Source organism: Leptonychotes weddellii, chromosome 8 (genome assembly GCF_054177405.1).
Source record: "Leptonychotes weddellii isolate Sample4059 chromosome 8, ASM5417740v2, whole genome shotgun sequence".
Classification (NCBI taxonomy): Eukaryota; Metazoa; Chordata; class Mammalia; order Carnivora; family Phocidae; genus Leptonychotes; species Leptonychotes weddellii.
This window is the reverse complement of record NC_138376.1, coordinates 219,508-241,389: the sequence shown is the minus strand read 5'-3', so window position 1 is coordinate 241,389 and position 21,882 is coordinate 219,508. Positions and strand designations below refer to the sequence as shown.

At 50.8% G+C, this 21,882-nt stretch overlaps 1 protein-coding gene across 2 annotated transcripts; it reads left to right on the top strand.

Annotated features, from left to right (window-relative positions):
• Positions 1–11,257: 11,257 nt before the first annotated feature.
• Positions 11,258–21,829, top strand: MOG (myelin oligodendrocyte glycoprotein). Of its 2 annotated transcripts, XM_081827385.1 has the most exons (8): positions 11,259–11,544; positions 12,085–12,432; positions 17,529–17,642; positions 18,825–18,845; positions 19,164–19,184; positions 20,434–20,550; positions 20,787–20,807; positions 21,128–21,829. In XM_081827385.1, the coding sequence occupies exons 1-8, from the start codon at positions 11,463–11,465 to the stop codon at positions 21,139–21,141; spliced, it is 738 nt and encodes a 245-aa protein (XP_081683511.1). In that variant the 5' UTR covers positions 11,259–11,462; the 3' UTR covers positions 21,142–21,829. The 2 variants fall into 2 exon arrangements, with proteins under 2 accessions (XP_081683512.1, XP_081683511.1); XM_081827386.1 differs by lacking the exon at positions 20,434–20,550 and having other exon boundaries at positions 11,258–11,544.
• Positions 21,830–21,882: the final 53 nt, after the last annotated feature.

The window sequence follows — 21,882 nt, the reverse complement described above, 5'->3', positions numbered from 1 at the left end:
CCTCCTCTGAGTTTTGAGAGAGAGGGAGAGAAGACATGAACAGTGGGATATAGTCACATCTGCTTTTCTCAGTTGTAAGACAGTTTCACAGGCAATATAATTCATGAAATTCTTTGAGATAAAGGGAGGCAAAGCATAGGTAAAAAAGGTAAAATCCAAAACCCAAAAACCTGGAGTCCAGTCTGCTGTGTGGGCCAGGAAACAGCAGCTGGTGTGAGTGAGCAACTTCAGTTCCCTGACCCCTGGCTTCTTTTCCTGTCAATGCGGGACCACCCCCTGTCTGCTCACTTGCTTCAGGACGTCGTTATGAGGCTCAAACAAGCTAGAGTGCTCTGTAAGCCTGAAACACTGACAAATGTTAGTGCTTAAAATTTTATTATGGGAGACAAGTAGATGAAAGAGGAACGATGATCCAGTCCTCCAAGAAAGTAAGGGTCTATGTGTCAGGTTACAAAGCAGCAGCCACAGTCTATGGTGTGTGGTCGATTTACAAACAGAAGCATGGAGCTTTCCCGATTCCCCAGCCCAGAGTGCACACTTTCCCACATGCCCCGGCTGGGGGAAGCAGCAAGCTCAGGAAGGTGGTGAGCCTCCTCTCCGAGTGCTACGCCCAGACTCTCAGATCTCTCCTGTCTGGGCACAGCTCCTGCACCCAGGCCCAAACTGACCAGGAAGCACCCCAGAATCCACCTCCCCAAGACTTGCAAAACATTGCTTGACCTCTCTGTGCCCCTCACCTCCCTCATTCTTAAAATGGGGATAATAGTGTATCCCTCTGGTGGTGGTGTAGGGATTGACTGACAAATCACCCATGTGAAAGTCCCTAGCCCACAGAGGCCCTCAAAAACAGGTAGCGCTCTTTATGCCCCTAAATTCACTGTGGGCACATCTCAGCTCAGACACCTCACAGTGGATCCAGAACAGATATCCTGGGGGCCCCCTGGCTGGCTCAGTCAGAGAAGCCAGCGACTCTTGATCTCAGGGTCATGAATTCAAACCTCACGTAGGGGGTACAGATGACTTAAATAAATAAACTTTAAAAAAACAAAGAGATGTCCTTGCCAGGCCTCCTGATGGACAGGATTGTGTCTTATGCATCCTTCAAGAGAGAGATTCCAGCTGTTTATTTTTTTTTTAAGATTTTATTTATTTATTTGAGAGAGAGAGAATGAGAGAGAGAGAACACATGAGAGGGGATAGGGTCAGAGGGCGAAGCAGATTCCCCGCCGAGCAGGGAGCCCGATGCGGGACTCGATCCAGGGACTCCAGGATCATGACCTGAGCCGAAAACAGTCGCCCAACCAACTGAGGCACCCAGGCGCCCCGAGATTCCAGCTGTTTAAACAAATGTGTTTCCCCTTCGAGACTGTAAGTACAGTAGAGTACTGTAGTTGAGGCAAGAATTCCACAATGATAAACAGAGAGCTCCCTCTTGCCTTATGATAGCTAAATATTCCTCCACTGCATGGCTGTCTCATAGTTTATTTAATCAGTCCACTTTTTAAAAAAGATTTTATTTATTTATTTGAGAGAGAGAGCGAGCACAGTGGGGGGAGAGAGAGAAGCAGGCTCCCTGCTGAGCAGGGAGCCCGACACAGGGCTCAATCCCAGGACCTCGGGATCATGACCCCAGCTCAAGGCCGACGCTCAACTGACTGAGACACCCAGGTGCCCAAATCAGTCCACTTTTAATAGACCCTAGGATGTTTATAATCTTCTGCAATTACAAATAATACTGCATTGAATAACTTTATACATACGTCATTTCCCAGATGTGGAGTCTGCTTCTCCTTCTCCCTCTGCCACTCCCCCCGGCTTGTACTCGCGTGCTCTCTCTCAAATAAATAAATCAAACCTTTAAAATATGTTTGATTAATAACAGAAATGAATTGTGCATAAAGTTAGCTTTGTTGCTAAAAATCACCTCTCCAAACAGAGTTCAAGTTGGGGCAAATAATAAAAAAGGTATAGAAACCATAACAAAAGCTATAGAAATGGTAGAGAAAGGTTAGGGAACCACTAGGTCATGGGCCCCGTTGAAGCACCTGATATAAACCAAGCCTCTGTTCGTGGGCAGCAGACGTGCCTGGCAAAGGACCCCGGTCTGTATCTGGGGCCCAGGCTTCCAGGTCTGGCCCACATTGGGCTCCTCATAACTCCTCTGGCCTCAGTTGCCTCATCTCAATATAGCTATTTGATCCACTTATTGATCACATATTATTGAAAGGGACACATACAATCATGGAAAACGTTTTGAGGACGTTAAAAACTCCTCATGAAGGGAAAAGAGTATTTCCTCCACTGACTGGCATTCGATTCAGTATGTTACACACCAGCAGGTCCTTGAACAGGAGTTCATCGATGGATTAATTGGCCAGTGAATATAAACTGCGCAACCTTGAGGAACGACCCCTGCGCGCTCTCACCTCCGGCTCCTCCCAGCTGAACTTCAGGCAAGTGGATGGACCCTGCACCCGCTATGGGTCCGCCATCAGAGCAATAAGTCAGTGTGACCATTAGATGGCGCCAATGACCAGGAGAGCCTTCGGTCTTCCGAAATTGAGCATTTTCCCTACTACGGAGCTGCTTCAGGTTTGTTTGTTTTGTAACTTAAAAAATATATATATTATAAAGACCATATGCTCACTGTGAAAATATATCAAACAGTATAGGAAATAAAAATGAAATCTCCCGTTTCTGGTAAGCTTTGGAGCAGTGTCCTCTCCCTGGTTTGAATGCAATAATAGTGTGTAACCCTGATTAACCCTAACTGGGCAGAAAGCCCTGTTGGGCTCGTTGGACTCACCTCAGAAGTATAACCATAGCAACACAAAGCCCCTGCGTCCACATCTCCCCCACCCACCCCCAGACACACACATGTCCACATTCAACTCCACACTCGCCAGTCCCCTTCATCACTTACTGGCTTCTTACGAAGCCCTCATCCTGGTTGAGGGAATGGCATTAACAGGCTGAGCTGGTTAGACTTCTGGGGTGTCAGCAAGTCAGTAACTGAATCAACAGTTTCAAGAAGCATATTAAAAATCTTACAAACATATTAACATAGTTACCCCCCAACACACACACACACACATAATATTTTTTCTGGGGTAAAACCATAACTACGTTTGCCTCCTTTATGGAGTGACTTAGTAATAGCAACCATTCCCCGTGCCTCTGAGAACCAAGGGCAAATGGGGACCAAACCCCCAGTTGGTCAAAATGGCCATCAAAAGTTTCATTCAAACCAATAATACATTATATGTTAATTGAGTTTAAATTTTAAAATGGGGAAAAACTAAAAAGAATAAATACAAAAGGAAAAACATTTTTCAGATTTATAAAATAAACATTCTAGGTTTCTTTGAAAATAAAGTTATTACTATGTTCAAAAAACAAGGTTCAGACGAGATCGGGTGCGTTCAGGGTGGTATGGCCGTAGACGCCCAAAAAAGACTCAATTTAGTTCAATTTGATTTGGCTCAAGTTTTTATTTTTATTTTTTTAAAGATGTATTCATTTATTTATTTGAGAGAAAGGGGGGAGGCAAGGGGCACAGGGAAAGAGAGAGAGCGAATCCCGAGACGATTCCCCACTCAGGGCAGAGCTCAACACGGGACTCGATTTCAGGACCCTGAGACCAGGACCTGAGAAGAAATCAAGAGTCGAGGCTTAGCCGACCCAGCCACTGAGGCGCCCCTGATTTGGCTCAGGTTTCAAAACGTGGACGTCAGCTTCCTAATTTGCACTCGGAGGATCCCTGAGCGGTCCCCAGACGTGTTCGCTGTGGGTGCACCAGCGCATATACGTCCTGGCATATACGCAGAGACCCACCATTGCTGCTGGGGAAAAGCAGCGTGCCCCTTCTGGGAGCAGGCGGAAGATGGCGCACAGGAAAGACACCTTTCCCGGCCCTGTGAGTCCAGCGAGTAACCGGGAGAAAAGAGAGCAGGGAGGGGAGGGAGGAAACACTGGCCCCTGTGATCTATCTTTGTGCCTGGCCCTGAAAGCAGCAGAGCCGTTCCCTCCAGGCCAGCCGACCCCTGAAGCTCCTCTTCAGCACACAAAGCCCTTAACCCAGAATTCAAAGCCCCTAATGTCCGGGCGCCTGGGAGGCTCAGTCATTAAGCGTCTGCCTTCGGCTCAGATCATGATCCCAGGGTCCTGGGATCCGGCCCCGCATCGGGCTCTCTGCTCCGCGGGAAGCCTGCTTCTCCCTCTCCCTCTCCCTGCTTGTGTTGTCTCTGTCTGTCAAATAAATAAAATCTTTAAAACAAAACAAAAAAACAAAACAAAACCACTAATATCTGAGTCAACAAGTTGGTGTGATCTAGATCAAGTAAAAGTGCAAATATTGACCCCTGGGGCTAGAGCGCAGGAAGTGTCCCCACAGCCTGATAGGGTGGAGAGCACAGAGGCTGGGGTCCACTTTGTCATTCATTCCTCCAGCACACTTCTTCTGTTATGTATCCCCCGAGGAGGGAGCTGGGAAAACAGGAGAAAGTCCTGCCCTCCCGACCTCACTTTCTGTGCACAGCGGCTGCTATTATGGTCCTAAAGCGGCCAGACACAGGCCTAGCACCTCGTGTCCCTGTCTCAGTTATTCCTCCCGTCAAGCCTACGGCGTGGGCGTGGGCGTGGGCGTGGGCGTGGGGGGGTAGTCCCCCTGTCACAGTAGAGAAACTGAGGCTGGAATGTGCATCTGACGCTCAGGTGCAAGCTTCTATACATCCTCCACGTGGAGACGCAGGGTCCTCCAGGTGCTAGAACGGGACATCCTTGTGCCAGAGCTCCAAGAATGCGACTGTCCCCTACACGGTTTTCTCTGCGGGAAAAGACTAATTGCCAGGCAGCGACAGGACAGCCAGAATGGCAGCTGCCCAGTTCCAAAACGTTCAGCAGCGCCTTTTCCCAGCGTCAGGCAGTCCCGTGGAGACCAGCGGGCCCTGGGCAGGTGAGTGCTGCCCGGTGAGTGCGCGGCGTCCAAGTCGGACCGCGGCCGGGAGACGCGCGGCGACCTGGATCGGACTCCGCGCGGCTCTCACCTGCCGATCCCTCCGCCTCTTCCCCGCCCCCAGAGGCGCGGCAACCAATTCTCGGCGGCGGGGTCGTGACGTCACCGTCGCCGGGCAGCCCGGGGGCGCGCTCGGGCCTCCGCCCGCGGATCCTGCCGCCTCTTCCCCGCCCCCAGCGGCTCGGCAACCAATTCTCGGCGGCGGGGTCGTGACGTCACCGTCGCCGGGCAAACCGGGGCGCGCTCGGGCCTCCGCCTGCGGATCCTGCCACCGTGTGGGCGAACAGCAAAGCGCCAGAGGGACGGAAAGGAGGCGAACTAGCCCGGGGGAGAAAGATGGGGGAAGGAATTATATTCTTGCAGGATCGTACAGCTAGGAAAAGGCCATAGGGTTACCTGGCCTAACCTCCTCGGCGTCGGCGTGACGCTCCAGCAGTGGGAAGAACGGGAAGCGCGCCCGGTCCGGGGGGTCCGCTTGGACGGCTCCAGCAGAAGCGTCCTCTGTGTGCTGAACTGAAATCGGCCTCCCAGGGCCTGCACCTGACCCTTCTACGCCGCCGGGCCCATACAAAACCGCTCCATGCCTCTTCCGCGGAACAACCCATCTCGCCCAAGTGCCTGACTCACCTGATTTATAACAAGCTGGATGCTTTTCTTTATAAAAGAGGAAAATACGGTTGGATTTCAGAATAATAACAGGGAAGACACAAAAGTGGGGGAAATGTTGATAGATAAAATGTAAACCTTTGGCAGAACATTGTTGTTCGTATTCTTCTGCCCTGTGGGTCACTTGCGTAAACACACCAGTGTATACAAAGGCCTGTGGCAACACGCACGCTCACAGCTACCGGCGCTCGCTCGCTCGTCACCTGCGCCAGGTTGATCCAGACTGTGTTCTCGGTCCTCCCGCCCACCTGGAAACACCTGGCTAAATGGATATAAGTCAGACCCTTTACAGTCCATCAGTCACTGAGCCTCCAGGACTCTCCAGACCAACTTAAACACAAATGCATGGAAATAGAGCCACAGAAGTGGAAAAGGAAATGTCACATTCCTCTTGCTATTTACACCACTAGAGGCAGTCCCAGAAGAAAAAAATCTGTGTGGGTGAGCATTAACACAGCACAGAGTGCTCACTGTGTGGGATCACAGCTCACAGGGAGTCACACCCGTAATTCTCGGAATCGCCCTCCTACACTGGAACAAAGGATACACCTTGGTGCAGGGCAATTCATCAGTGCTTATTAAAATGACAAATGCACATGCTTCTTGACCTAGCAACTCCACTCATGTGGAAGGCAGTGAACCTCGTGGGCAAGCAGCCAGGACACTCACACTGCCCCACGCTTTGGAGGAGGAGGGGCCATGCACTGACTTCTCAGGCTCTGTGTCATCACCTTGAAATTCTTAGCCATCTCTTCTTTCTTTTCTTTTTTTTTTAAGATTTTATTTATTTATTTGAGAGAGAGAGAATGAGAGACAGAGAGCACCAGAGGGAAGAGGGTCAGAGGGTCAGAGGGAGAAGCAGACCCCCCGCCGAGCAGGGAGCCCGATGCTGGACTCGATCCCGGGACTCCAGGATCATGACCTGAGCCGAAGGCAGTCGCTTAACCAACTGAGCCACCCAGGCACCCGCCGTCTCTTCTTTCAATGTGTGTTTTGTAAGTGAAGTCCAAAGAGATTGCACCAGGAGCTTGGAGCCCATGCTCAAGCTTGGTCTTGCTGTTCATGCCTCCCAGCATCTGCAGGACTGGTTTTCAGCTGCCTCCCACACCCCCCCAAGGAGACACCGCCACCCTCTGTACAGTGTTTTCCCAGGAGGGACCAGGGCAAAGGGGAAAGGAAGGGTCAGGCATGCACACCTGTCTAGACAAGCCTGGCTCAGGACCTCAAGTATCTGTGTCCCTGAAGGAATGTGACATTAAAAAGCAAAAGCAAAAACGTGACACCAAGACAGATCAAGAGTGAACACACAAGAAGGGAAAGGCTTCTTTCTTGCTATTTGGACAAGGGGACTCATAGTTTCACTTGGTACAGGGCCCCTCACTTTATGTAGCTGGCCCTAGCAGACCAATATTCATTAGCAAATCATATGTAAGAGCATTTCATTATATAAAAATGGTGGCCTGATACTCTGTGACTTGTGCCCTTTGGTGACATATAACTAGAATATAGCTCTTTGGCTCAGGTCATGATTTCAGGGTCCTGGTATCGAGCCCTGCAGGGGCAAGTGGGGCGGGCTCCCTGCTCAGTGAGGGTTCTGCTTCTCTCTCTCTCCCTCCACTCCTGCCCCCCACCCCGCTTCTGCTTTTTCTCTCTCTCTCTCAAATAAATAAAATCTTTTTTTAAAAAAGTATCTAGCTGTAATGTAATAGGAATATAATTTACATGAAGGCAAAAACCTATCTGTGTTCCTGAAACTTTTATTATCCACACCTAATACAAAGCTTAACACATAAGATTTTCTATGAAATATTGATTAATTTAAATTAATTAAATACATTTTTATTTAAGCCAGTAAAATAGACACTTAAAAAATTGAAACAACCTAAATGTTCTTGGAAACTAGTTAAGTAAGTTTGATACATTCATGCAATAAAATACTGTGTAGCTGTATAAAATAATGGGTATGTTCTTTAGGTACTAATATGGAAAGGTCTCTAAGATAAATTATTACCACTTATGGGGCACCTGGTGGCTCAGTGGGTAGGGCATGCTACTCTTGATCTTGGAGTTGTGAATTTGAGCCCCATGTTGAGTGTAGGGTTTACTTTTAAAAAAAATTACCATTTATATTTTTAAAAATGCAAGATGAGGGGAGTGATTTCTCCTGGAGTCTCCTTCAGTGGCACATATGTGGAAGGATTCAGAGAAATATGTTGGCTCCGGGTGGCTGGGAGGGAGGTTTTCAAGGAACATTATTTTATACCTTTTAGATTTTGAAACAAAAGCATATGAATGATGAAATAAACAAGAATTAAGTTGGGGGGGCTGGGTGGCTCAGTCGTTAAGCATCTGCCTTCGGCTCAAGTCATGGTCCCGGGGTCCTGGGATGGAGCCCCGCATCGGGCTCCCTGCTCAGCGGGGAGCCTGCTTCTCCCTCTCCCACTCCCCCAGCTTGTGTTCCCTCCCTGGCTATCTTTCTCTCCATCAAATAAATAAATAAAATCTTTTTTTAAAAAAAAGAATTAATTTTTGGAAGCGCAAGAGAGCTAAATTATGTGTTCCTGTGGAATGACGCCTTGTTAAGCGAACACAAGAAGCAGAACAGTGGGTCTGTCGTCCTTTGTGTAAGACACGTATTGAACACCGTGTCTGGGAGAGCTACACAGCACTCTCACTGCATTACTACCTGAGTAAGCTACCTCTTCCGGAGTGCTTCCACCGTCGTTGTGTACGGTATGCCATTCTGCCAGCTTGACCGTGTCCCCGGGCTGCGATCAAACATGGTGAGAAGAGCAGATAAAGTGGAACTCACTGAGGAGAGAAATACACACAAGAACAACCCAAGGATGCCGGTGAAATCACAGAACATATGCTACACAAAATCAGTTAAAGTAACACTTAAGCACTAAGGGAAATGCCCAGCTCTGACCAACGCAGGGCAGCTTCACCACATCTACTCCTGTACCTCATCTCCATGCCCAGCAAAAACCTGGCACTCCTATACCCAGAGTTCTGTAAATGGTGACACTACCGAATTCTTTTTCCTGGCGGCCCCCTCCTCTTGTTCACATCACCTTTGCACAGAGATCCCGTCGTCCTTGGGACAGCTCCCCCAGCTCCAGGGTCCACCTGCTTTCCAGAGACCTGAGGCAGAAGAGGACCTGAAGGTGAGTCTGAGGAGGGGACTACACTGATCAAGCGCCAGTTTGGGGAGAGAAAACCTGGCTCAGATTCCACCCTGCCACTCTGTGGTGGTGTGACCTGGAGCACGTTACTTAACTCTTGTGCTTCAGTTTCCTCATCTGTAAAATAAGAATGGTAATAGTTTAACATTTGTCTTATTATTATAAGGATTAAATGAATTAATACAAGCAAATCGCTTAGGACAGCACCATAGGGAAGCATTTAGTAAGGTGTTTCTTTGGTGTTTGTTCGTTAGTTCTCAGAGACGCTGCGCTTTCTCCAAAATGGCTTTGATTGGCTAACTTTTTTTAAGATTTTATTTATTTATTCAGCAGAGAGAGAGAGCACACAAGCAGGGGGAGCAGCAGAGGGAGAGGGAGAAGCAGACTCTCTGCTGAGCAGGGAGCCCGATGCTGGACTCGATCCCAGGACCCTGGGATCATGACCTGAGCCGAAGGCATCCACTTAACCGACTGAGCCTCCCAGGTGCCCCTGATTGGCGAGCTGTTGACCATCTGCTCTCCCAGCGCTGCACTCCACCTGATCTCCCATCCAGCTTTGACAACCACACGGTGCTGGACAATTTCAAGCCCCGCCCAGGGAAGTATCTTGTGCATAACTCTCCCCCCTGCATGTGCATCATGGAGGAAGAACATCGCAGGATATTTCAGGTTCTGGAAGGAAAGACTCCCCCCTGGGGAGACAGTCAGGCAAGCACAGAGCCTGCCCCTCCCACCTGATTGACCCCTGCCGACCTTGATGTTCACCCTCACAGCTCCAGGCCAGCCTGCATGTGCCCAACTCCAGCTGCCTTGCAGGAAGGAGGAACAAGACACTCCAGGCTCAGCTGACCAGTCTGTTCTCCCAGCTCCTTGGGCTCATCTCGGACAAAAGCAGAAATTGTACACCGCAGTCGAGGTCCTAGCCCTTCAACAGTGCTGCCCAATATAACTTTCTGTGATGATGAAAATGGTCTACATCCGTGCCGTCCTGTGTGTTACCCACTAGCTGCATGTGCTGCCGAGCACTTGAAACATGGCTGGTGAATCAAGGAACTGAATTTTAAATCTTACTTAATTTTAACTTGAATGACCACTGTGGCTTAGTGACTACTGTGTTGGACAACATGGCTTTAAACTCTCCTTCCTGACCCTTTTTTTTTATTTGTGAGACAGCCTTGCTTGAAGATTGGCAGATATGTTTTTCAAATTTGGTGATCGATGTGAAAATGTTGGGGTTCAAGAGCAAACAGCCAAGAAAGAATTCTTGAGATGTCTTTGATGCAAAAAGGTGGTTTTATTAAAGCACAGGGACAGGACCCGTGGGCAGAAAGAGCCACGCTGGGATCATGAGAAGGGGCCCATTGTATACTTTCAAGTTGGGAGGGGGTTAGGGGGGAGTGTAAGTCTCTAAGGAATTTGGGAGCAAGGTTTCCAGGACCTTGAGGGGGCTAGCTGTTGTTGGGAAAAAGTCATTTATTACCGTCTAATAAAACCTGTCATGAGACCCTTCAGATATATATCAGGGGGTCATGTGCTTGGGGGATGATTGCCAACACGTATCTTGCGGGGGTTAGAGATAAAGGAAGTTTCCAAAGGAATTTTTATATGTTAGAGTAGACCTACAGAATCCTGGGGGTCGGGATGATGTTAAGCTATGGTTGGCCTTTTGCCCTCATCAGGGTATTAACATTGAGGCAGCTGAGCTCCCAGAGGAAGGTCACTCTGCCTGTTTCAAGGACTTGTCAGTGGGCTGTAGGCAGAAAGAAAGTTTAATTTTTTTTCCCTTTGCCTTTGTTCTCCCCATCAGTGATGCTACTGGTCTTACTCCTCAGGGATCCGCTGAGTCTGAGGGCAGGGAAGAGGTCCTATTTCCATTCCAGGTCTCACTTCTCCCTGTGACAGTGAGGAAGTCAGATCCTGACGCCAAGGCTGGGGGAAGCTCCCTGACGGCCATGCTGCCCACCGGCCACCGACCTCCATGAACCCCCCTCCTCCGTGTTGGCCTCTCTGAGCACAAGCAGTGCTTAGCTCCCGCCTTTCCCAAACGTATTCTCTGGGAACGGGAAGCTGACGACGCCCAAGCGATCCAGCACACGTCTGAACATAAGGAAGGGAGTTTGGCCGTGCATCGGAGAGGGAAGTTAGAGGTCAGGGAGAATGCCTGCCTTCCCTTTTCTAAAACCCACAGTAATTCCTCCCCCTTGGTGGACAGCAGGAAGAGAGGGGTCGAAGGAACCTCACAGACCACACGACAGCCTTTCCCGGGGCCCAGGCAGTGCTCGCCCCCAGAAGCCCCAGGAATGCTGGGCTGCCCGGAGCGGCTGTGGGGGGCAGTACCAGGCAGCCTCCGCTCCGCAGCTTTGAGGGGGTGGGGACGGCAAACCCTGGTCATCCCCTGGGTCAGTAGCCCTTTTGTGTAAGTGCCTGGCAGGGATGACCCGGCCCTTCCTGGGAGCACAGCTGCAGCGCAGCTCGCAGGAGGCTGCCCTCCCAGATCCTCCCCTCAGGCTTTGTCAGAGGTAGGGGACATGCACCCCGAGGGCCTCCGCTCGGCCTGACCCTGCTGCAGGGCCGCTCTGTCCCCAGTCCCAGTGGAGATGGCTAGTTTATTGAGGTCCTCTTTGCCCAGCTGCCTTCCCTCCCTCCTCCTCCTCCTCCAGCTGTCTTGCAGCTCTGCAGGTAAGATTTATCTTTATTTCTGCCCTGGGGAGACCCTGACGACAGAAAGGCCAGTTTCCCTGGGTTCACCTCCTTCAATTCATCCTCAGCTTGTCTTGCATGTTATCTGTCCAAAACATGGGTGTGCTCAAAGGGCTCCCCTCCTCAGAACAGGGTGTGAACAAGGACAAAAGCAAACCCACCAGGGGAAAGTAGGGAGCAGCTTGGTTAGGTTCAGACAGGGGGCCCCCATCCCAAGAATTAAACTGCAGGATGCCAGACCACATCCCACGATGGGACCTAGAGGCTGGGCTGCAGAGTCAGAGATGGATACAGAAGGCGGAAGCGTGAGCAGCCCTGCTGAGTGACCACATGCTAGAACATTCCTCCCAGGGCACTCGCGGCCCCTCTACAACTGGGGGTCTCTCTCCTCCCGTTCCAGAACGCCATGTAAACATCAGTGTCTTCTTCCTTCACTGTTAGGAAGCAGCCCTTCCCGGGACATGCTTGTGTGTCAAGGCCCTGTGACTCTCGGTTTCTTTTCTCTGGTGTCTCGGACAGGACAGTTCAGAGTAATAGGGCCAGGCCACCCCATCCGGGCGCTGGTGGGGGATGAAGCAGAGCTGCCGTGTCATATCTATCCCGGGAAGAACGCCACAGGCATGGAGGTGGGCTGGTACCGGCCGCCCTTCTCCAGGGTGGTCCATCTGTACCGAAATGGCAAGGACCAAGATGCAGAGCAGGCACCCGAATATCGGGGGCGGACCGAGCTGCTGAAAGAAACCATGGGCGAGGGGAAGGTGACCCTCAGGATCCGGAATGTGAGGTTCGCAGATGAAGGAGGTTTCACCTGCTTCTTCCGGGATCATTCCTACCAGGAGGAGGCGGCAATGGAACTGAGAGTGGAAGGTGAGTGTCTGCGGGGGAAGACCTCCCTCTGAGACTTTCATCACTCCCTCCTCGAGATGCGACCCGTACAGCCCAAACATCCCACTCCCGTGTCTGGCTGTCCGGGTGGGGAGGAAGCTGGATCAAAGCCAATGCCAGGAGCAGGGAAATGATGGAATCTGCACTGTTACCCAAACCCTGATAGGTTGTCTTAGGGCTGTGCCCCACGGCTGGGGGGCACTGTGTGAGGGGCTGTTGGATGTAGGGAACAAGCATGGGACTTCATGTTCCTGGATGCAGGTGTACATGCAGAGACACTGCAGTAAAATATGAAAGGATCCCATAAGACAGTTAAGTGACTGTGGTTCACTCTGGGGGAGGAGGGACAGGAGGGAGGATGGAGTGTGATCCAGCCAGAGGAGACACCAGAATTATAGGGCCATGTGTATGAGTTAATAGAAAAGAGCTGAAAATAAGTACATTTGTGAGCACACATAGAGAAAGCATAAACAAAAAAAATTTTTAAATAAAATAAAAACCAAAGTAAAAAAGCTGAGAAATAGAAGCAGCACAACCCAAAATAATCCATTTCTGATTGTTTTTTGCCACTAGAAGGGGATGTGAATAACCTGAAGGTTAATTCCAGTGTCAGTGTGGACTTTCTTCCTTCCATGTTTGGCTTTGGAATGTCCCCTGGTTTGTCATAAACAAAGGCACGATTCCTAAGGAATGACCAAAATGATCAAAATGACCAAATCCCACTACAGTGGATACCTCAGTGGATGTATTTGTGGTGTTTTATTAGACAAGGAACATCACTGAAAAATGCATTCCTGGCAAACGTGGTCCAAGTAAATACACAAATGGAGCAAATGTGTGAAAGAAAGACGCCACCTTCCGAATTCCCTCTTTTGGTGCCTTTTGTATGATGGGGATTTTGGCATTTGGTTTTTGGTCCTCTCACAGGCTGGTTAAGATGTGCACAGGGTGGGAGAGGGAGACTTACAGTTCCCTGCAATCGACTGAAGAACAGTGTCTCAAGGTCCGTTCCCTCCTCCGCACCTGCTCATCAGACAATCCATCGCTTCTGTGTGTCGCGGCCAGAAGATGGCATTGTGTGCGCAATAACAAAGCCCTGTTTCTGGAGGAGGGTGTCCGGGATGTGAAAATGGCTTTGTGTGCCGCAGACTATGTGCACGCAGCTGGTCCTACTGGGGGGTTGTACCTGCAGGGACGTGTGATCCTGAGGACCACCCATGTGCAGCTTTTCCGCCTTCCTGTGCTGTGTCAGCCTCCCCCCAGCACAGCCCCCACCCCCAAAGACAAGAAGAAAGGGAGGGAGGAAGGAGGGAAGAGAGAAAGAAAGAGAGAGAGAGAGGGAGGGAGGGAGGAAGGAAGAGAAAGAAGAAAGAAAGGAAAGAAAGAAGAAAAAGAAAGAAAAAAGAAAGAAAGAGAGAAAGAAAGAAAGAAAAAGAAAGAAAGAAAGAGAGAGAGAAAGAAAGAAAGAAAAAGAAAGAAAGAGAGAGAGAAAGAAAGAAAGAAAGAAAAAAGAAAAAGAAAGAAGGAAAGAAAAGAAAGAGAAAGAGAAAGGAAGAAAGGAAGGAAGGAAGAAAGAAAGAAGAAAAAGAAAGAAAAAAGAAAGAAAGAGAGAAAGAAAGAAGAAAAAGAAAGAAAGAAAGAAAAAAGAAAAAGAAAGAAGGAAAGAAAAAGAAAGAGAAAGAGAAAGGAAGAAAGGAAGGAAGGAAGAAAGAAAGAAGAAAAAGAAAGAAAGAAAGAAAAAAGAAAGAAAGGAAAGAAAGAAAGAAAGAAGAAAAAGAAAGAAAGAAAGAGAAAGAAAGAAGGAAAGAAAGAAAAGAAAGAGAAAGAGAAAGGAAGAAAGGAAGGAAGGAAGGAAGGAAGAAAGAAGAAAAAGAAAGAAAGAAAGAAGAAAAAGAAAGAAAGAAAAAGAAAGAAAGAAGAAAGAAAGAAAAGAAAGAGAAAGAGAAAGGAAGAAAGGAAGGATGAAATTGCCTCAGGGGACGGCGTTTTTCTTTGGGTAGATTTTCAACATTCCTACCCCCTTCCTCCCATCTCAGAGTCTGCATGCCTGAGAGTCTAAAAAAAGAGTGTTTTACAAGTAAACAGGGACCACCCGCCTCACGGGGGAGCAGGAATCTGAGCCGAATCGAGGACTGAAATGCAGTGACTGTGTTATAGCAGATAAATACCTCCCCTTCTTCTCTGAAGAGTCTTTTATCTTTCTTTCCAACTTTATTTTTTTCTTGCATTTTTGTGATTTTACTACCCGGTGTCTCTAATCCTTTCTTTAAACACTTCATTATGAAACTTAAAAGCATCACAGAAGCAGAGAGACTATTACAATGAGCCTCCAGGGACCCACCACCTTTCTGCAGCAATCACCCAGGCAGACGGACAAAGGACAGACAGACAGCCTGCTTCACCTGACCCGTCACCTGACCCGCTCATCTCCACCCTCCCCCACTGAATTACCGGGGCAAATCCTAGGCCCTATTATCATTCCCTTGCTAAATGCGCAAGAATGTGTCACTCAGGGGCACCTGGCTGGCTCAGTCCGTGGAGGACGAGACTGTTGATCTCAAGGTCAGGGACTCTTGATCTCAAGGTCATGACTTCCAGCCCCACATTGGGGGTCGAGTTTACTTGGAAAACAAAAAAGAATGTATTGCTCTCATGTAAGAACTCTTTAAAAAAAAAAAAAACAGGGCGCCTGGGTGGCTCAGTTGGTTAAGCGACTGCCCTCGGCTCAGGTCATGATCTCGTGGGCTGCGAGGTTGAGTTCTGAGTCGGGCTCTGCACTCAGCGTGGAGTTTGCTTAAGGTTTTAAGATTCTCGGGCGTCTGGGTGGCTCAGTTGGTTAAGCGACTGCCTTCGGCTCAGGTCATGATCCTGGAGTCCCGGGATCGAGTCCCGCATCGGCTCCCTGCTCGGCGGGGGGTCTGCTTCTCCCTCTGACCCTCCTCCCTCTCCTGCTCTCTGTCTCTCATTCTCTCTCTCTCAAATAAATAAATAAAATCTTAAAAAAAAAAAAAGAAAACGGGTGCCTGGGTGGCTCAGTTCGTTAAGCGACTGCTTTCGGCTTAGGTCATGATCCTGGAGTCCTGGGATCGAGTCCCGTATCGGGCTCCCTGCTCGGCGGGGAGTCTGCTTCTCCCTCTGCCCCTCCCCCCTCTCATGTGTTCTCTGTCTCTCTCATTCTCTCTGTCTCAAATAAATAAATAAAATCTTTAAAAAAAATAAAAATAAAATAAAATTAAAAATTAAAAAAAACCAAACATAACCACAATACTGTTATCCTATCTTTTCTAGAATTAACAAAAATGCCTTAAGGTCCTCAATATCCACTCTGTGTTCAAATTCCCCTGATTGTTTCACGAATATATTTTTACAGTTGTTTGGTCTGAGTCTAATCTACACAAGATCCACACCTTGGTGTTTGCCCGGTGGAGTTTCCCATGGCCTAGCGTTTGCTGATTTCATTCCCATTCTGTTCAGCACGGTGCCCCATACTTGTATTTCTTGTAAACGGAGAAAGAAGTATACAATCAGATTCAGGTTTAATTTATTTTTCCAAGCATTCATAGGTGATGCTGTATACTCCTTTCCATCAGAAGGCCCCTAATGGCTCCTTCTTTTCTGTTTTTTATGATCCTAGTACTTTGTGAAGGTATAAAAATGTGCAAAGAATGGAAGTCTATACCTGCTAAATCACATTGCTGCAGGGAACTTTTTTTTTTTTTAAGATTTTATTTATTTATTTGTCAGAGAGAGAGCGCACAGGCAGAGGGAGAAGCAAGCTCCCTACTGAGCAGGGAGCCCGACGCGGGACTCAGTCCTCGGGCCCTGGGATCATGACCTGAGCGGAAGGCAGACGCTTCACCGACTGAGCCCCCCAGGCATCCCAACTGCAGGGAACTTCTGATAAGAACTTGGAAAGTAGAATTGGCTACATTTTATTCTGGGGAACATAATAGACAGGAGCCTTAATCTGCAGCTTGAAGGATTTTTGTTTATACCTAATAAACCGTCCCAGACCAGTTGCTTGCTGTCCGTTAGTCCCTGCCCTTGATGGCCGTGTCTTTCTCTAACCCCCGAAAGGAGAGAACAAGGGCTGAGCCCAGCCGGGCTCACTGAGGTTAGTCAGGAAGAGCTCTTGGGCGCTGACGAACAAGATTCTAGAATGGCAAGTTCTAGGTGGGAGCCAGAGCCGAAGGCCACCCCCCATCAGTGGTCCCACTCCACATCCCCTCAGTCATCAAACCCTACGTATCCCACTGTCTCAGAACCTCCACAAGAGGGGTTCTTAACTGGACTGGTGAAGTCGACGGACCCCTCTGCTCTCTCTCTTTTTTTAAGTAAATTCTGTGCCCAGTGTGGGGCTCGAACTCACAACCCCAAGATCAAGAGTCGCATGCTCTACTGACGGAGCCAGCCAGGCCTCCCCCGTCCTTTTTTTTTACCCTTCCCAGATGGATGTTTTAAATGCATTAAATAAAACACATTTGTACTGAAACACAGCTATCAAAATGTTGCGACAACAAGATATGGAGTGGCCCTGATACTTAGTGACAAACGTAAGTGATATTTTGAGGTTTTTCTGACAACTCTAACGCGATACGAAGATATCTGTGGTTTTACTGATGACAAAGTCACTGTTCTGTTCATGGTATTGTGGTGCGTTGCCCACAGACATGCTAATGAAAAGAAATGCTAAATTTCAGTTCAAAGATTACTAAAAATAACTGCATGGTTTTCCCCTCTAACTCCACAGATCCTGCCTCCCTAACCCCATCCCGTCCTCGTTCAGGCTCGGGCCGTGTGGTACTCTCCTCGTGACTGTGGGCTCCGCACTGGCCTCCCTCGTCCAGTCTTGTCATCCTCCCCGTGGAGCCCTTCCCCACGCCCCGTGAGCACCAGATCTAAGTCTCTTGGCTGGTTCCCAAGCTCTGTGAGACAGGCCTCGTATGGAACCTGGAAAACCAGGAGCCCTTCCCGGAAACAGGCCCACTTTTCCTTCAAGCTCTGTGTCCTCTCTTCCAATCGGTGCAGCCCCAGGCTCCGTGCGGGGCCTGGAGCTGCAGCACCACTCTGCCTTTCAGACCCCTTCTACTGGATCAGCCCCGGAGTGCTGGTTCTCATCGCGGTCCTCCCCGTGCTGCTCCTGCAGATCACCGTGGGCCTCGTCTACCTCTGCCTGCAGCACAGACTGAGAGGTACAGACTGCTGGGCCCCTTCCCTGAAGTACCCTGGCCTCTTGGAGCTTGTTGCCTAATGTTTAGTTTTGAGTGACTTCTGGGTTCAAAACTGCAGAATGACAATCTGACGTCTCACCGAATGCTTTCATTTCTGTAACGGGTGCTTGCATTTCCCTGTGAGGTAGGGCCGACCTCCAACAGCCCCATTTTACAGAGGAGGCGCCCGAGGCCTGGGGTGGTTCAGTAGTTAGGTGGGCGACACACCTGTCCTTGGCAGGGCGCGGTCCTGCCCCCCGCGGTCTCTGGACCACACCTGGCAGCTTCATGCCAAGGGAACGTGAGCCTCCGAGTCGGACAGGTCGACGCCTACTGGAGGTTTAAATAACGACCCTGAGCAAAAGTCCCCACCGCATCGTCAGCGTTCGAAACTTGTTTCCTCCTTGTTTTCCGCTCAACACGGAGGACCCGGCCTCAGCTATCAGTGAAGCTCCTCTTCTGTGCCCAGAGCGTCCACCCTGCGCCTTCTCCCTGAGCCAAAGCTCACGGGCCCTGGGATTCTTCTCCCCCCGCCGGGTCGTGAGAGCATAAAGCTGCAGGGAGGGCTGGGGTGTGCGAGGGCGTAAGGGTGGGTCCTCTCTCTCCCCTTGAACTCATCCCGGGTACTCGGTGCCCTTCTCCCCCCACGTGAGAAAGGCTGTCAGTTCCCACGGCTGAGCAGAAGGGACCTGTGATGGTGTCTGGCCGCCCGGGTTTGAATCCAGCGCAGGGCTGATGGACCTTGTCTTGCGGGGGGACCTGCCTCCCTCCTGTCTGGGAAGGGATATTGTGATGCAGCGTCTACTTGGGAGCCTGTCTCCTTCCACATTTGGACGTTAGTGGCTTTAGATTTACCAAGTGACAGCCCAGCGGGGGGCGGGGGGGGTCGACGATGCAAACCTGAGAGCCCAAGGCGAAGAGCCGGCGTGGGAGGTGAGGACACCTGAGGCTGCTTTGGGCCATTGCTGTCCCCCCACTGGACTCGTGTTTCATGCTGACAGCAGCCAGGGAGAGAGCTCCAAACCCGGGCTCTCCCATCCACCCCCTGCGGGCAGTCCTGGGCTGCAGAGAAGCCGCCTGCACAGAGGCCCTGGCGCCGGGTGTGGGAGGGGCCCCGTCTCATGCCGGGGCTGGAACTAACAGTGTTGCCTTTTTCTGTTTTAGGAAAACTTCGAGCAGAGATAGGTGAGTTTTCGTCACCCTCCCTCTGGTCCTTTGGCATCAGTGCCGTGGTCATTTTCTCTGACCATCTCTGCCTCTGTCCCCATACCCTGTGCTTGCTTCAGACAGGACCTCACTAGTATTTCAGACCCCGGCAACCACGCATGGATTGTAGCGAGACTCCTTCCTCTGCCACCAGCCGGGGTAGAGTTCAGCAGTTCCCTTTCCTCCGCGGGGTCACTCACTAGAAAGTTTTTTAAGTGATTCAATCACAGAGGCTCCGAGGGGAAGGGAAACCCTCCGAGTGCCCCACTGAGTCCCTTCCTGTGTGTTCCCTTTCAGAGAACCTGCACCGGACGTTTGGTAAGTGCCAGGACCTGGTCCTCCCTGGTCAGCGTGGTGTCAGTGGGACCCGGTCACCAGGGAAATAGAACCCTTGCTCGGGGCTGGCCTCCTGCCTCTTCCTTTCCCTTGAAGAAGTCACGGGTGAGATGATGATGGCAAGCACCCTGTGCCACTCCTCCGTGCCGGGCACTGCACCAGCAGCCCCGAGGGCTAACTCCTGCTGTATCAAGTGCAAGGTTTCTCTGCGCAGACGTTAACGGAGGGGAGGTACACAGAACACCCCATGCATGCCTGGTGTCTAGTTGGGGACGTGAAATGAATTGGCTGGAGAACCAAGTACTTACGCATCAGGAGCACAGAACAAGTGACTCTACAGGATTGATTAGGGAAGGCTTCCTGGAGGACACACCAAGCCCCTTTACAATGTTGGCCCTTCAAGACGACAGTCCCTGTCGTTTTTGCTCACTGCAGATTCCCCAGGGCCTAAGGACCGTGCCTGCAACAGAGGGGCACCCACATCCTTGTTGGATGGATGTTGCAGAAAGTATAAGATGCCTTAAGGCAGAGCACAGATGGTCCCTGCTCTGAGTAGCCTTCCCCGAACGAGGAGCACTCCATCCGAGTGTTTAGGACATCACATCAGCATGCAGACCACGCACACACAGTCTCTGCAACCCAAGAAGGGAGGAACACGATCTTTGTTTTGTAGGATTCAAGTAGCAAAGGTCTTACCTCTTTCTGTACCATGAGTCTCCTTGGCATTCTGGTGAAGCCTAATGGACCCTTTCCCAGAATAAGGTTTTTAAACAGTCACAGAAAACGTAACAGGTACGATTGCAGAGAAAACCATTGAATTGAAATACAGGTATCAAAATATAAACCCATTCGTAATATAGTAACAGCTGTTTCTTTAAATAACAAAAACACACTAACAATGTAGCAGCAGGTGCAATAACTTTGTCAAACTATTGACAAGCATTTCGAGATTTCAGCAATAACTCCAGTGGGAATGAAAGTATCTGTGGTTTCTTTGGTGATAAAGTCACAGGCACTGCTGACGACTGGTTTGTGGCCTCCATTTTTAATGGAAGAAATGCTAAATTCAGTTAAAGGTTGGTGAAAATAAGGATGCAGGGCCTTTCTCATCTGAGTTCACCAGCTCCCTGAACTCTGCAGAGCCTGGTGTTCTTGGACCGCAGGACACGGAGAAGGGCGGGAGGGGTGGGGGACCCCGGCTAATCCTCTCTGCTCTGTGGCCACGGCTCAGACCCCCACTTCCTGAGGGTGCCCTGCTGGAAGATAACCCTGTTTGTGCTGGTTCCGGTGCTCGGACCCCTGCTTGCCTTGGTCATCTGCTATGAGTGGCTGCATGGAAGGCTCGCAGGTGCAGTGGGGGCGGCAGGCAGGGCCCGTCGGTGGGGGGGCCGAGATCCAGAGCACCCAGTCGGCCTTCCTCTTCCGCCCCCAAGGCCAACTCCGGGTCCTCGGAGGAGAATCCAGGAGGGGAACCGCTGGCTGAGCCCCCTGGGGCTGGGGCCGCCCTGGGGCTGGGAAGGGGGGGGTGCGTGGGGAGGGGACCAGTCATCTTCCACCAGTCACGGCTTGCTTTCTTCTTTCCAGGGCAATTTCTTGAAGAGCTAAGTAAGTTCTCTTCTCCCTAGGAAGGCAGGGAGAGGGGGGCAGGGGAGGGACCAGAAGCCCTGGGGGGCAGGGGCGGGGGGTGGGGGAGGAGGGGGCGGCTCTCCAGCTGGAGAGAGCCTGGCTCAGGAGGCGCAGGGCACTCCAACGTGCTCTGCTGGTGTCCCTTCCCAATGCTCCGGCAGCTGCCCTGGGCCTCACCTCCAACACCAGCCGCTGAGGCAGGTGCAGCAGAGGCAAGGGGACCCCCGGGGGGCTTTCCTCTCCGTGGACTAATGGCTTGGCACTGACAGATTTTTCAGGTGATTTTCTCCTCCTTCTAGGAAACCCCTTCTGAGTGATGCTGCATCTTGGCAAGGATGGAGGACAGCCTGGCTGGTCCAAGCACTGACCCTCAGGGTGGGGCGTCCCCCTCACTGGCCTCCTCACCACCAGGACGTCCAACCTGCATTTCCAGGAATGCTCTGAATCCCAAATGGGACTGAGTCCTCTTCTGTCATCCACCCTCCCTCCTTCTGTCATCCACCCTCCCTCTTCCCCGTTTGGCTACCCACATCTGTCCTCTCTCCTCGCTCCATCTGGAAGCCGCCTCTGGCTGTGGCCAGGCAGGTGTCCCCTCTCTGACAGCTCCTGTGCTGGAGAGTGACTGGCAGGACTGAGACCGGCAGCCTCCCTGCTGCGAATCCGTTCGGTCCTGGGGGGCAGAGCGGAGAGGCGGGGAGCGTTGACGGGAAGGAGCAGGGGGAGTGCGAAGCCTTGGTGCTGAGTGAGCTGCAGCTGAGGCCACGGGCTGGAGCGCCATCTGGCCCTGCGGAGCGGCGAGGGCAGCGGGGCGGGCGTCACACCGGCCTCGACCTCCACCCCCTGCACGGATGGGTCCCCCAGGCCCCTTCCCTCCTCTCGTACTTCCTCTCCCGTGTTATCCCCTATCAGAGCACTGATTTCTTCAACAACTACTACTTGATGGTCTACCAGACACAAAGAAACAAGGCAGGTGCTAATTAATAACAATACGAGTTTCCGTGTGCCACTTCTCTTGCCTGTCCATCCGGTGCCCCCCGAGCCTGCAGGCCAGACT

Bases quoted from the DNA above. Each gene is read 5' to 3' on its own strand.
- MOG (XM_081827385.1), top strand. From the start codon at position 11,463: ATGGCTAGTTTATTGAGGTCCTCTTTGCCCAGCTGCCTTCCCTCCCTC. The intron at 18,846-19,163 runs GTGAGTTTTCGT...GTTCCCTTTCAG, and splicing joins AAAACTTCGAGCAGAGATAG to AGAACCTGCACCGGACGTTT. The intron at 20,551-20,786 runs GTGCAGTGGGGG...TCTTCTTTCCAG, and splicing joins GCTGCATGGAAGGCTCGCAG to GGCAATTTCTTGAAGAGCTA.